Below are 12655 nucleotides of genomic sequence, written 5' to 3' on the forward strand. Positions count from 1 at the left end.
CAGCTGGCGCCCGGCCCCTGCCGTTCTGCAGAGGAGGAGCCCACGCCGCTGGAGGCCGGGCCCGTGTCAGTCTTGTTGCGGTAACCGATGCCGGAGACCCAGGACAGTCCAGGTCGGCACGGGAAGCCTGACATCCCGAGAAAGGCCGCCCCTCCTGCCAACCCCGGACGGAGGGTGACCCGGCCGGTGGCCTGGGCCCAGGATGGCGGGAGCCCCCCCTCCTGTTCCACAAGGCTCTGCGGCTCACCCAGGAAGTGAGGCTCCCGGCTGAGAGGCCCTGCGTCGGTGTCCATGGCAGCCGTGCTGGGAATACTGACACCCCAGATCCTCCCTCCTCTCCCTGGAGTTACTACCACGGCGCGACTTTCCATATGCGGAGTCCGGCTGCCGTGCTAAGTCCCGGAGGCCTCAGGGCTCCCACGGGCATTTAGGTGCACGTGGTTGGCACACGTCTGACACCGTAGTCTCCGCGTGGGAGTCCCCTCTTTGCAGACTCGGCTATGCCGGAGGGACCTGGCGCCGCCCCGCCCCCCGCGCTTGGGAGGCCGGTCCTCCCTCCCCCACCCCTGTGCGGAGCTCAGAGGCCAGGACTTTGCCCGCCCTCCCCACACCTGGAATGTCCACAGACCGCGTGACCCCACAGGTCTCAGCATGGTTTCCCAGGCGGGCCAGCTGGCCCTCCTCTGCCTTCTCCTGGGCCTGCAGGGCTCCCTGGCCACAGGTACGTCGGGGTGGAGGGTCCCCCGCAAGCCATGTGAGGGGCTCTCGGGCTGCTGGCCTCTGCGTCCCCCTGCCGCTCCCAGGGCTCCCATAGGATCTGCACCCAGGAGCCTGGCTCAGGGGTGCTGGGTGGGATGCCCCTCCCGCTCTGCTCTTCTGCTCCTTGGTCGGTGGGTGCCAGGGACAGGGTGGGGACACAGCTGTGACCCCAGACACCCTCCCGCCACCAAGGCACTGAGCGGCTAAATACGGAGACAGAGGGCAGTGCTTTATAAGCTGTCCCACGGAGACTTGCCAGGACGGCAGGGTGGCCGTGGTGGCGACACGGGCAGCCACTGTCCCATGCCAGCCGCTAGCCCGGGTGGGACAGTGCCAGCCCGATTCCTGCAGGCAGCCGAGGGACAGCGTGTCTGCGGTAGGGAGGCAGGGCTGCCTTCATCCTTCCTCGCGGCAGGAAGACAGTGCCAGCCGGCGCCGTCCCCTCCCTGCTTTCACGGATTCCCCACCACGATCACACTCGCCTCTGGTTCCCGAGGCCTGTCTGGGCACATGCGCTGTCCTCTGCGGGTTGAGGGGAGATGATCCCGCTCTGGGCACCTCCCGCCGGTGTGAACCCCGGCACCCGCGAGTTCTTGAGCTTCCCTCAACCCGTCCTCCCAGACCAGGCTCCCCAGGAACCCACAAGTGCAAAACACTCGCTGTCGAGAGAGACGTGGTCCCCTCAGCCTCGCAGCCTGGGAGCTGCCCCGCGCCCTCCTGCCCCATCCCGTCCTGTGAACCTGATCTGGGCGCACAGCCCTTCCCTCCCGGAAGCCGAGTCTGCGCGTCTCCAGCCGCGCTCACCTCCCCTCTGGGACTCAGTTTCCCACTTGCTCGTGCTGCTCAGTCCTGGCTTTGCTCCCGCACCCCCAGCGGTACAGGCGTGCCCCGGGGGCCCATGGGGTTTCCCAGCCTTGCCTCGGTGTCCGCACGGTTGTCACCAGCGTCAGTGTCCCCGTCTCCGTCACTGGGCCCTCTCTTAGGAGGCCGCGGCCTGCATGGCTGCCTGGGCGTCCTGAGGGAATCTCCGATCCAAACCCGTGTCCAGGCGGCCCATTCCCCACCGAGGGGCCTTCGTGAGCCCTGAGCCCCGCCCGCCCTGGTCCCCATGAGCGAGTGGGGCACAGCTTCCTGCAAGCTACCGGGTCACTGGAAGAGGCTGGAAGGAGGCAGCAGGTCAGGGCCCAGAGAGGGGACCACGGCCACACCAGCTCGTGAGCGACGGTCACAGGCGCAGGGCGGGGCAGGCGGCCACGGGGTCGCGATCCGAGACTTTCCCGAGACGCACGGGGACGGCGAGCGCAGGCCGGCGGGGCAGGGCTGGGGCGCCAGGCCCAGGGGCGGCTGTGCCCGTGGGTCCCTTAGCTGGCACGGAGGTGGCCCTAGAGACCGGGCTCGGGGACACGCGCAGCGCCCGGTGGTTGGAGGGGACCGAAGCGGGGCCGCGGGTGGAAGCGTCCTTGGAGCAGGAGAGCCGCCCCCGACGGCCTCCCGCCCCCCAGGAAGGCCACGAGCCGCGGGCACCGCTCCCGACCCGGCGTCCCGCGTGGCTTTGCCTCCGGTGGCCGCTCCGTGGAAGGCGAGCGACGGGCCCGGCGCGGGGAGCGGCTGTGGCCGCCGGAGCTGGGGCCGCTGGGGAGGGCGGCCGGGCGCCGGGAGGCTCCACGAGACCCGGGGCCGCAGCAGCCCCCTGCCCGGACGCCGCGCCCGCTCAGGCCCGCAGGACCCCACGCGCGTCCCGGACGCCGCCACCCGCCGCCCACGGGCTCCACGCGGCCGCGCCCGCGCGGTGGAAGCGGACGAGCGACTTCCCGCCCCGCAGTCCGCGGCGCCTCAGCGCGTTCCCGCCGCGCGCGCGCCCGCGAGTTCGCGCTCTCGCCGCCCACCTCCGCTCCCGAGCGCGGCGCGGGCCGGACGCGGCGGCAGACGCGGGAGCGAGCGCGGGGCCGGGAGCGAGCGCGGGGAGCGGCCGCCGCGGGGCGGGGCGGGGCGGGGCGTGCGCGGCGGCCGACGCTCGTGCCCGGGCAGCCGGACTCGGGGGCGCGCGGCGCTCCCGCGCTGACGGCCCCGCGGGTCAGTGTTCGTCGCGCAGAGGGAGGCCCACGGCGTCCTGCACCGGCCGCGGCGCGCCAACGCGTTCCTGGAGGAGCTGCGGCCCGGCTCGCTGGAGAGGGAGTGCCTGGAGGAGCGCTGCTCGCTGGAGGAGGCCCGCGAGATCTTCCAGGACCCGCGGCGCGCCGTGAGTGCCCTGCCGGGCCGCCCCCGCTGCGCCCCGCCCCGCCCCGCCCCCACCCCGTCCCGCCAGCCGCGTCCCCCTCCCTGCCACAGGGCGCCGGGCGCCGCGTCGCAGCCCAGGGCGGCGGGCTGGCCCCGTGGGGCCCCTGCTTCCCGGGCCGCCCCGCCGCTTCCAGCGCGCAGACTGGGCGGGGACGAAAGCGCGCTCCCCCGGGGACACACCTGGCGTCGCTCCGGGACGCACCTGGCGCGGGGTTCCCCACGCGGGACGCTCCACGCTCACACTCAGGGGACGGAGGCCTCAGGCTGACGTGACGCAAACCCACACCACGCGATGCGCGTCCCGCGCCCGGACGCCGCGCTCACAGGCCCCGGAGGGCGGGAACTCCTCGGGAACCCGCGTCCCCGCCGCCGGCGGCGCTCCTAGGCCTTTGCACCTGCTCCTCCTGTCACACCCGTCGTCCCCCAGGAGGACACGGAGGCTGCGAGAGCGCCTTGTCCTGTCCCGGGTTCACATCCTGGAGGTGGCAGAGTTGGGACAGAAACTCCGCATTCCCGATTGGGAAAGGAACACTCGGGACCCCTGGTGGCCTCCGCGATCGGGGGTGGAGGACATAGGATCAGGAAAAAATTTTCTCCCCGGAAAAGCTCACGTCGTCCCCAGAGGAAAAGTCTGGCTCCCGGAGCCCAGCGCGGTCCACCCCAGCCCCGGTGCGCTCTGTGGGCGCCGTGCGCGGTCGGTCGGGGATGCGTCTCACGCGCCGCTTTGTCCCTCAGGAGCAGTTCTGGATCTCTTACACCGGTGAGTGGGCGAACGGCCCGTTCGGACCCCGCCAGCCCCTCTCCGCAGCACACCAACACTGCGGCCCTCCGCAGACGGGGACCAGTGCGCCTCGAACCCGTGCCAGAACGGAGGCTCCTGCGAGGACCAGCTCCAGTCCTACATCTGCTTCTGCCCCGACAGCTTCCAGGGCCGCAACTGCGAGACAAGTGAGAAGCCCCAGGGTTTGCAGAGCCCGCGGCAGGCTGATGGGCACGGCCAGTCCCCTGCCAGTGGGAGAGTCTTGGATCTAAGGTGCTGGTGCACGCACCCGCGGCCGCCGTCCGCTTCCGGGGACCGTAGGACCCTTGCGCTCCCAGCGCGCGAGAGGCAGACACGCCGGGAGAGAGCCCCGTGCGGACCAGCCTCCGGTCGAGCTGGGAACACCGCATCTGCCCTTCCTGCTGTCCCGAAAGCGTGAAGTGTTTTTTCGCCTTTCCAATCCTGGGGCAAAGGTCCGCGGGTCCTCAGGCCATCTCAGGACCCGTGACTGGCTGAAAGGGCTCGTAGAACTGTCTCGAGGCCGACCTACTCATTGTGACAGTGCGAGGTACAAAATAAAGTCAGCAGGGGGACAGGTCTGAGCCTCCCACTGTCCTCTCCCAGGGGGTCTCATGGACATCCTTCCGTTCTCCAAGAACAACGGGTGACGAGACTCAGGGAATGTCACCACCAGCCCAAGAACCACACTGAGCCTCGGTATCCACAGACTGGATTCGGCTCGGCCCTGGAGATGTGGCTGACCTTAGTCTCAAGCCCCTCCACAGGTGGAGGGGACACCATGTGGCCCAAGACCCCACCATGAGTCACATTGTTACATCAGCCAGTGTGGCCCAAGCCCCCCCAGGAAGCATCATTCTTATCAGGCAGATTAAATTAAAAAGGTCCAACTTAACCAGCCAGGGTGTGGAGGTCACCTCCGGGGAGCTCTTTGGGTGAGTTTAATCCTTTACCCCACTAACATCCGTTCTTGCACACACAGCCCTTCTCCTGGGCCTCATCCACCTTCTGCTCTAAGCAAACCAGAGGCCAGTTATCGGGCTAGAAAGCCTCCGTGTCTCTGCCCGGGCTTTGGTGCTCAGGGTCCCTGCTGTGAGTTCCCCAGGACCATGAGGGTCCAGGTCCCTAGGGTAGGTCCCTTAGGACGATGAGGCTCAGGAGCCCTCGTGTGACTCCCCTAGGACGATGATGTTTAGGAGCCCTGGTGCGACCTCACTTCCCGGCCAGGCCTTCCTGCTGGGGTCCTGGACAGGCACCATGAGCTAACCGTGTGGCCCGCACTATAGCACTGCCCTTCAGAGGCAGAAGGAACGTTCCTCCATCCGTCTGCGCCAGTGGTCAGCCCCGGCCAGCTCACCAGAGCAGCAGGGCCCGGCTGTCGAACCATCTCCTCTGCTGGGCCTCTTGCCAGCAGGTCTCCCCTCTCAGTGGACACTTTCACTGTCCCCAAGGGACTTTTGCTTTCCCTGGGCCGTCCCCGGTTCCCACCAGGGGCTGGGGCGTGGGGCCCAGAGACCCCACGGGCCAGTCCTCCGTGCCGGCTGACTGAGCTGCTCAGACACAGGACCACACCCAATCCTGGGTCACCTGTTGGGTGAAAGCTTGGGGCCAGCAGGTCCCTGGCTGTCTCTTCCGCATCGGCGAAACCCCAGGGCCACGCTGAGCAAGCGCTGGCTTCCCCCTGACCGGCTGAGGTCCCACTCATTCTGTCCCCTTCTGTCCTCAGACAAGAAGGACCTGCTGGTCTGCATGAACGAGAACGGGGGCTGCGAGCAGTACTGCGGGGACCGTGCCGAGGGCGGGCGCTCCTGCCGCTGCCACGAGGGCTACACGCTCCAAGACGACGGGGTGTCCTGCGCGCCCACAGGTAACGGGTCCTCAGGGGCCAGCTGCAGGGCTGTGTTCTGCTCGTTCCCGAGGAGCGGCCCCTGTTCCTGCACGGCCACAGCCGTCTGGTGAGACGCGTACCTACTACGTGCTGCCCGCTCCACAGCCCCCCGGGAGCCGGCCGCAGCGGCCGTGGGCGGGACAGAGCCCCAGGCGCAGCTCGCTGGAGGGCCCCGGCCGCCTGCCTGTTTGCGGGGGGGGGGGGGGGGGGGTAGCAGGAGGCTCGGCCTGCCCCATTGTGGGCCCGGCTCCCAGCTGCACCGCGGCTCGTCCGGAGTCCGGGTTTTCCTGAAAGGCAAACACTGTTAGGGGAGTGGAAATTCCCCAATCCCGTCTCCAACTAAGTTCCAAGGCGGGGGCACCGGAGGCCTGTCTGTCCAGAGCAAGGTGGACCCCAGCCAGGCTAGAGCCTCAAGTTGGGCCACCGCGTCTAAACCGTCCCTCCTCCAGCCCCAGGACCTTACTAGGGAGACGGAAAGCTCAGAGCGTGCCCCAAACGGCAGCGCCGCCGTGCGAGGGCCGGTCAGCCTCCTCCATCAGGAAGGCGGCCTGTCATTCCCCTGGGGAACGAGCAGAGCCCAGCTTCCAGAGGGAGGGACCTCCGTTCCTGCAGGAGCTCCCGCATGGGTGGCCCTTCCCTGGGCAGCCCTCGGAGCCCAGCCCTCCCCAGCTCACCATCGGGCATGAACTCCCGGCCGATGACTTGTTTTCCGCAGTGGAATACCCGTGTGGGAAAATCCCTGTTCTGGAGAAGAGAAATGGCAGCAACCCCCAAGGCCGAATTGTGGGTGGCAGGGTGTGCCCCAAAGGGGAGTGTCCTTGGCAGGTAAGGTTCTGAGGCCCCCAAAGGGACAGTGGGCGGTCAGCCGCTGGACCCCTGCTGGGGCAGGGCACCTGCCCCTCGTTCTGAAGTCCACGCCTACCCACTCCCTCTGTCCGTCCGGATGTCAGCTCAGCTCTGGCCTCCCGCCTCTCCCTCGGGGCTGCTGGCCTCACTCGTCTCCACAGATGAGGGAACCGAGGCCTCCGGGATAGATGGCCGAAGCAGGGTTTGAACCCAGCCCAAGCCCCTCCCGCACCGGCCTTTGGAAGCCGGGATTCTCGAGGTGCGCCTGCCATCCAGCGGGCCTGCGTGCGCAGTCAGGAGCCCGGGGCCGTCTGTGGGTCTGCTTCCTGCTGGAGATACAGAGCCTCCGGCCGCCAGGCTCCCTGGACCCAAATCCCCACCTCTCAAGGGCGGGATGTGCTCACTCAGGGGTCTGAGTCCGACCCTGGGGTCCCCAAGAGCCTCCACGCGGGGACACAGACATAAACTGTTCCAGAGTGTTCGATGTACGGGAACCTCGTCAGGCCCACCCGAGGCGCCAAGGCGGGTTCAGAGCGCCAGTGCCCAGCTTTGCTGCAGCCCCAGGAGCTCGGGCCCCGCGGCTGCCCTCACCCCATCCCGCCTCACACTGGTGGGCAGAAGCCTGTGTGGGGCCAGGGCCCTCTCCTCAGCGGGGCAGAGCCCCGTGCTTGGTGTTCGGAGGAACACTGCGAGCGGGACACACCCAGAGGGGCCAGACGGGTTCCGCAGAGTGCCCGGGCTCTGCGGGGTCTCTGGGAGGCAGGGCAGGTTGTGGAGGGTGGGTTTCTGTGTTTCCGTCGGAGAGACCCAGGGATGGCCGTCCTGGGGGCCGAAGCCGGCACGTGCTCCCACCCGGGACCCCTTGGTACCATTCACCCCTCCCCCAGGAGAGAGGGCCGCCTCACCCGTGTTACCAGGGGGGAAACTGAGGCCCACTGAGATTCAGGCCCAATGCAGCTGGCACAGCCGCCCCAGACCCCGCCGTCCCGGGGGCGGCCAGAGCCGCCGTCAGCTAGGCTGGCTGTTTTCAGGTGCCGACGTCCTGCCTTCAGTGGGCAGGGCTGTGCCACCAATCCACAGGCCACTGCTGTCGCCCGGCTTGGGAAGACGGTTCTCCGAGGGGCCCAGCAGCTGCTGGCTCGAGGGAGGAGAGGGCAGGTCCTGGCAACCTCGGTCCTGCCGTCCACACTTGGGACATTAGGCCTCCGACGCGCTGACCCCACTTCCAGCCTCTTTCCTCCCGGTGGCCGCCTCACCACAGCACGCAGAGACCTGTCTTGCCCACAGCCGGGCCTCCCTCTGGCCCTCCAGCTCGTCCCCGTCCACAGGCCGGCCAGCCAGAGACTCCGGCTCTTTCCATCACCGTGGAAAAGCCAGCACAGGGGACGTGTCTGACCGCTCGTCGCTCAGGCACACTCCTTGCTCTCGGGAGGAAGGACGGGAAGCACTTACAGACAGCTACCTGCGCGCCGAGAACCCGGCTTGGTCAGCTCGCGGCTTTTCTCCCCGCGTGCCCGGAAGCGCGACCCTGGGCCGGCCTCCGCGGATCGGGGTGCCGGGTCCAGCTTGGGGGGTGATGCCGGGCAGGCTGAGGCACCAGCCGCAGCGTCCCGTGGTCAGGCTGGCGTCCACGAGCTCTCTGTGGCTGCCACTTGCTGGGCAGGCGGGGTCCCCAGGGAAACGTGATGAGGACGTGACCTCTGTGTGGTGCCCGTCCAGGCTATCCTGACGGTGGATGGGGCACTGCTGTGCGGGGGAACCCTGCTCGACGCTGCCTGGGTGGTCTCCGCCGCGCACTGCTTCAAAACCCGGAAGAACTGGAGAAACCTGACGGTGGTCTTGGGTAGGTTCTGTGCCCCCGCCCCCACCACCCAACACACACCCGCCTGGAGAAGGACGTGTGGACAGGACCGGCTTCCACAACCAGACAGTGTGTCTGGGCAGACCGCGGGGCCCTGGGTCCCACCGTGGTCACAGTGTCCCAGCCTCTGTCCCACCCACGTCAAGTCCCGGACGTCGTGGTCGAGTCCCATCTCCCTTGGGCCAAAAGCCCACAGGGTCACGTGGGCCACAGCAGGCGCCCTCCCTGGCGGGCTGTAGGACACTCAGGAGGGTCTGGGAAAGACTGAGGCCATCAGGCGGTCGTCCTCACCCACAGCCCCCAGCCCCGTGGCCCCGCCTCCGTGCCCTCAGCAGCCCAGAGTCACCCTGCCGAGCTCTGCCGAGCAGAGCCTGTGGGTGGCGGCCGGGGGGAGCCGCTCCCGCTGCCAGCTGGACGCAGGGCAGGGTGTGAGCGCAGCCGGTCCCCCTGCAGGGGAGCACGACCTCCGCGAGCAGGAGGGCGAGGAGCAGGAGCGGCGCGTGACCCGGGTCTTCGTCCCCGACAAGTACATCCCCGGCAAGACGAACCACGACATTGCTCTGCTGCAGCTGGACAGACCCGTGACCTTCACAGACCATGTGGTGCCCCTGTGTCTGCCCGAGAAGACCTTCTCCGAGAGGACCCTGGCCTCCATCCGCTTCTCGACCGTCAGTGGCTGGGGCCAGCTGCTGCACAGGGGCGCCACGGCCGTCCAGCTCATGGCCATCGACGTGCCCCGTGTGATGACCCAGGACTGCCAGGAGCAGTCGCGCCAGTGGGAGGGCTTGCCCGCGGTCACCGAGAACATGTTCTGCGCCGGCTACCTGGACGGGAGCAAGGACGCCTGCCAGGGGGACAGCGGGGGCCCGCATGCCACCAAGTTCCAGGGCACCTGGTACCTGACGGGAATTGTCAGCTGGGGGGAGGGCTGTGCGGCCGAAGGCCACTTCGGGGTGTACACCAGGGTCTCCCGGTACATCGAGTGGCTGCGCAGGCTCATGGACACCAACACAACCCAGCAAGGCTTTCTCCGGGCCCCGCTGCCCTAGCCCCGGCCCAGCGCCCCCCGGGAATAAAGCTGTTGCCTGCCTCTCCCTCCAATCCGGAAACACCCCTGCACTTCCTCGGGGTGAGGGGGTGGGAGATGCGGGGACAGCCGCGCTGCTTCTGGAGGGCCACGCGCGCCTGACGGCCCTTGCAATGCACACATTGGTGTGGGTTGCTGCCCCGGGGGCCGCCATTTACCATCCAGGCCTTTCTCTCTCGGACGACGTGTCCACTCTGTGTCAAGTTCTGGAAGCACGTTCACTTCGGTGGCTAGCCTTCCGGATCTTTCTGTACGTAGCTTCTGCCATATGACGGTAACAGCGCAGCCCTGTGCACGATCGGGGCGGCCCGCCCTCCATGGTGTGCCCACGCTCACCCCGCCGAGACCCTGGCGCTTGCCCCAGAGCGGGTCTTGCTCTCGGGCTCACAGCGCCCCGGCGACCAGCCGTCCTCTGTGGAGGCCGGTGTTCGAATCCAAGAGCACCCTGGGGGTTCCCCAAACCCCACAGGGCTGGGTGTTCTCCTCCCAACGAGGCCGATGACGGTCCTCCAAGAGAGGCCCAGGGAACACCAGGTTCCTCGGTCCCGCCCCACGAGCCCGATCGGGGGAAGGACGCAGCGACGTTTATCAGCCATTCAGGGTGGGGCCTGCTCAGCCTCAAGTCACGCGGGCTGTGGACTGAGAAACGAGCCGTCCGTGCGGGCAGCTGACGCAGCAGTGGGGCCCCCCGAACGTGTTGGGGGGAAGAGCACAGCCAGCGGGCGCCAGCCCCCTCTTGAGACACACTTGGGGGGACGGTCCCTGGAGTACCGCCAGTGCTCAGCAGCGGTACGACCAGGCACCAGAACCTGCGGGCCTGAGCGGTCAAGCCGTGCTCCGTGCAGGGAGGACCAGGACCACACGCTCCAGCCTCTGGGTCTCTCACCTGGTCTGTCGGGCTTACCGGGACACACACCTTCCTTACACGGCATCCTCGGCCACTCAGAACGGCAGCACAGAGCCGTGAGGACAGGGACCGTCCTCTGTCCCCAGAGGCAGACGGGGCTGGGGCTCGCGGGGCTGGGGGGGGGGGGACGCGTGTGCCACGTTGTCCCAGACCAGCTCTGCCCCCGGCGCCTGGCCAAGCCGCTTTCCCGCTCAGAGCTGCGGCTCGCAGTCGGCGAATGGAAGCCCTGACTCTGGTCACCAGGACGGGTCCTAAGGACGTGAAAGGAGGCTCCTGGGAGGGCTCCGTCCTATCTCGCCGGGGAAGCCCGTCTGCGAGCCTCTGGCGTCCTCCGATTCTCGGCTCGGGTTGTGGACGCTGAGGGGAGCGCACCCTCTGCTGGAAAGAAAAGGGAGGCTGGGCTGAAGGGCTGCCCTGGGAGCCCGTCCAGACACACACAGGGCTACAAGGGATCCCGGGGCTGCTGGCTCTGCCTCGGTTTCCCCAGCCGTCGGTGGGAGACGCGGGTCCCTGCTTCACAAAGCTGCCACAGCATGGGTAGCCGGCGAAGCTGGACAATCGCTAAGTCTAGCCCACCCGTCGTGCCCGCACGTGGCCGGCTATCCCCCACCTCCCTCTTCCGCGCATGGGTCTCGCGTCCTCTAGCATCCCTGGGAGCTGGGGACAGGGAGGGGCTCAGCCCAGACCCGGTCTCCCAGCACGCGGAACGCACCAGGGACCACATCGCACGCACAGAGAGGCCGTGTCACCCCTGCAGGCTCTCCAGGGCCCTGGTTCTGCACGGAGCAGTCCTGGCCCCGCAGACCGGCCCTGGCCCTGGCGCCTTCAGTCTGTCCAGTTTGCTGAGCACCTACTGTGTGCCGGATGCCGCTGCAGACCCCGGGACAGAGCAGGAGCCAGCAGACACAGACACAATGAGGCCGACGTCCTGGCGACCGTGGGCATCGGTGGCCACTCGCCACGTGAAGAATGCGTCAGGCGTCCCTGGCGCTGTGGTGCATGGTGGTCTCTTGCCCTCTCTGTCCCTGTCTCTGCCCCTGTCTCTGTCTCTTTCTGTTCCTGTCTCTGTCTCTCTCTGCCCCGTCTCTGTCTCTGTTTTTCCCTCTTTGTCTTTGTCTCTGTCCCTGTCTCTCTCCCTGTTTCTCCTTGTTTCTGTCTCTGACCCTGTCCCTGTCCCTGTCCCTCTCTGCCCGTCTCTGCCCCTGTCTCAGTCCCTGTCTCTCTATCTCCCTCTCCCTGTCTCTGTCTCTCTCCGCCCCTGTCTCCCTCCCTGTCTCTCTCCCACCCCCCACCTCCCCGCCAAGGGGCCCTGCCCCCAGTGTGCAGCCCGCACGCCTCCCTCCCCGGCCTGACCTCCATGGGCTGAGCTGCTTTCCACGGGCACAGACCTGAGCCGTTCCAGGTGCTGCCGTGGGTCCCAAGGGGATGAGCCCGGGTGTGGGACCACCCCAGGGTGAAAGCCAAGCGGGGAGGCCCCCACATAGTGCAGGCAGTGGGCTGGCCAGGTGCCTCCCAAGGGGCTGTGGACAGGCCGTGGGGTAGCTGGTCTGCATGTCCCCTCCTGATGGCCAGACAGGCCTTGCTGTGAGAGAGAAACAGATGCGCTGTGAGGCCTCGCTGGAGGGTGTGCAAGGCGAAGGCCCCATCGGGAGCTGGGGCACCCGCCCGCCTGCACGCCCCCAGGTGCCTCCACAGCTTTAGTGCCTGGCGGAGCTCTCGGGCTGACTCATCTGGCTGGCACGGGCCACGCTGGGCAGGGGAGGTCCTTCCAGAAGTGTGTGTGCAGGAGCCCATGGCCCAGATGCACACGCCTGCCCCTTGGAGCCCCTGGACTTGGGGGGGAGGGGACCAGCCTGATGCGCAGGCAGAATGGGGACCAGGACACCTGGGGGCTCTGTGCACTGTGGACACCTCCTAGAGACAGAGGCCACGAGCGGGTCCACGTTCGAGGCCCACGTGGGCGTCAGGCAGCCGCAGCTGACCGTCTACACCCAGAGGACAGACGGGCAATGACACTCGGCTCTCGTCATGCTCGTAAGGACGGACCCAGAGCAGACGGAACATCTGGAAGCTAGGAAATGACGCTCATCGTCTCCGAACAGTCCCCGTGCCACCTGGGTGCCGAGGTGACGAGGATGAGCTCCCGGGACCTCCCCGGGCCCCAGCGACAGGGTGGCCACAGCCCGCGGGGTCACCTGCCCCCAGCCCCCTTGCAGCCCAGGCTCCAATCAGGAAGCAGTGATAAGAGAAAG

The 12655-nt window shown here is 68.0% G+C and overlaps 1 protein-coding gene across 2 annotated transcripts; it reads left to right on the forward strand.

Moving 5' to 3' along the window:
• Positions 1–612: 612 nt before the first annotated feature.
• F7 (coagulation factor VII) lies at positions 613–9742 on the forward strand. 2 transcript variants are annotated; one of them, XM_046028293.1, is made up of 8 exons: positions 613–721; positions 2838–2998; positions 3772–3796; positions 3871–3984; positions 5541–5681; positions 6418–6527; positions 8268–8391; positions 8863–9521. In XM_046028293.1, the coding sequence occupies exons 1-8, from the start codon at positions 652–654 to the stop codon at positions 9456–9458; spliced, it is 1341 nt and encodes a 446-aa protein (XP_045884249.1). In that variant the 5' UTR covers positions 613–651; the 3' UTR covers positions 9459–9521. The 2 variants fall into 2 exon arrangements, with proteins under 2 accessions (XP_045884249.1, XP_045884248.1); XM_046028292.1 differs by lacking the exon at positions 6418–6527 and having other exon boundaries at positions 8863–9742.
• Positions 9743–12655: the final 2913 nt, after the last annotated feature.

Source organism: Meles meles, chromosome 14 (assembly GCF_922984935.1).
Source record: "Meles meles chromosome 14, mMelMel3.1 paternal haplotype, whole genome shotgun sequence".
Classification (NCBI taxonomy): Eukaryota; Metazoa; Chordata; class Mammalia; order Carnivora; family Mustelidae; genus Meles; species Meles meles.

Coding starts and splice junctions, on each gene's coding strand:
- F7 (XM_046028292.1), top strand. CDS start 652: ATGGTTTCCCAGGCGGGCCAGCTGGCCCTCCTCTGCCTTCTCCTGGGC. Junction 2,999..3,771: donor TCCAGGACCCGCGGCGCGCC/GTGAGTGCCCTG, acceptor TTTGTCCCTCAG/GAGCAGTTCTGGATCTCTTA. Junction 3,985..5,540: donor GGGCCGCAACTGCGAGACAA/GTGAGAAGCCCC, acceptor TTCTGTCCTCAG/ACAAGAAGGACCTGCTGGTC.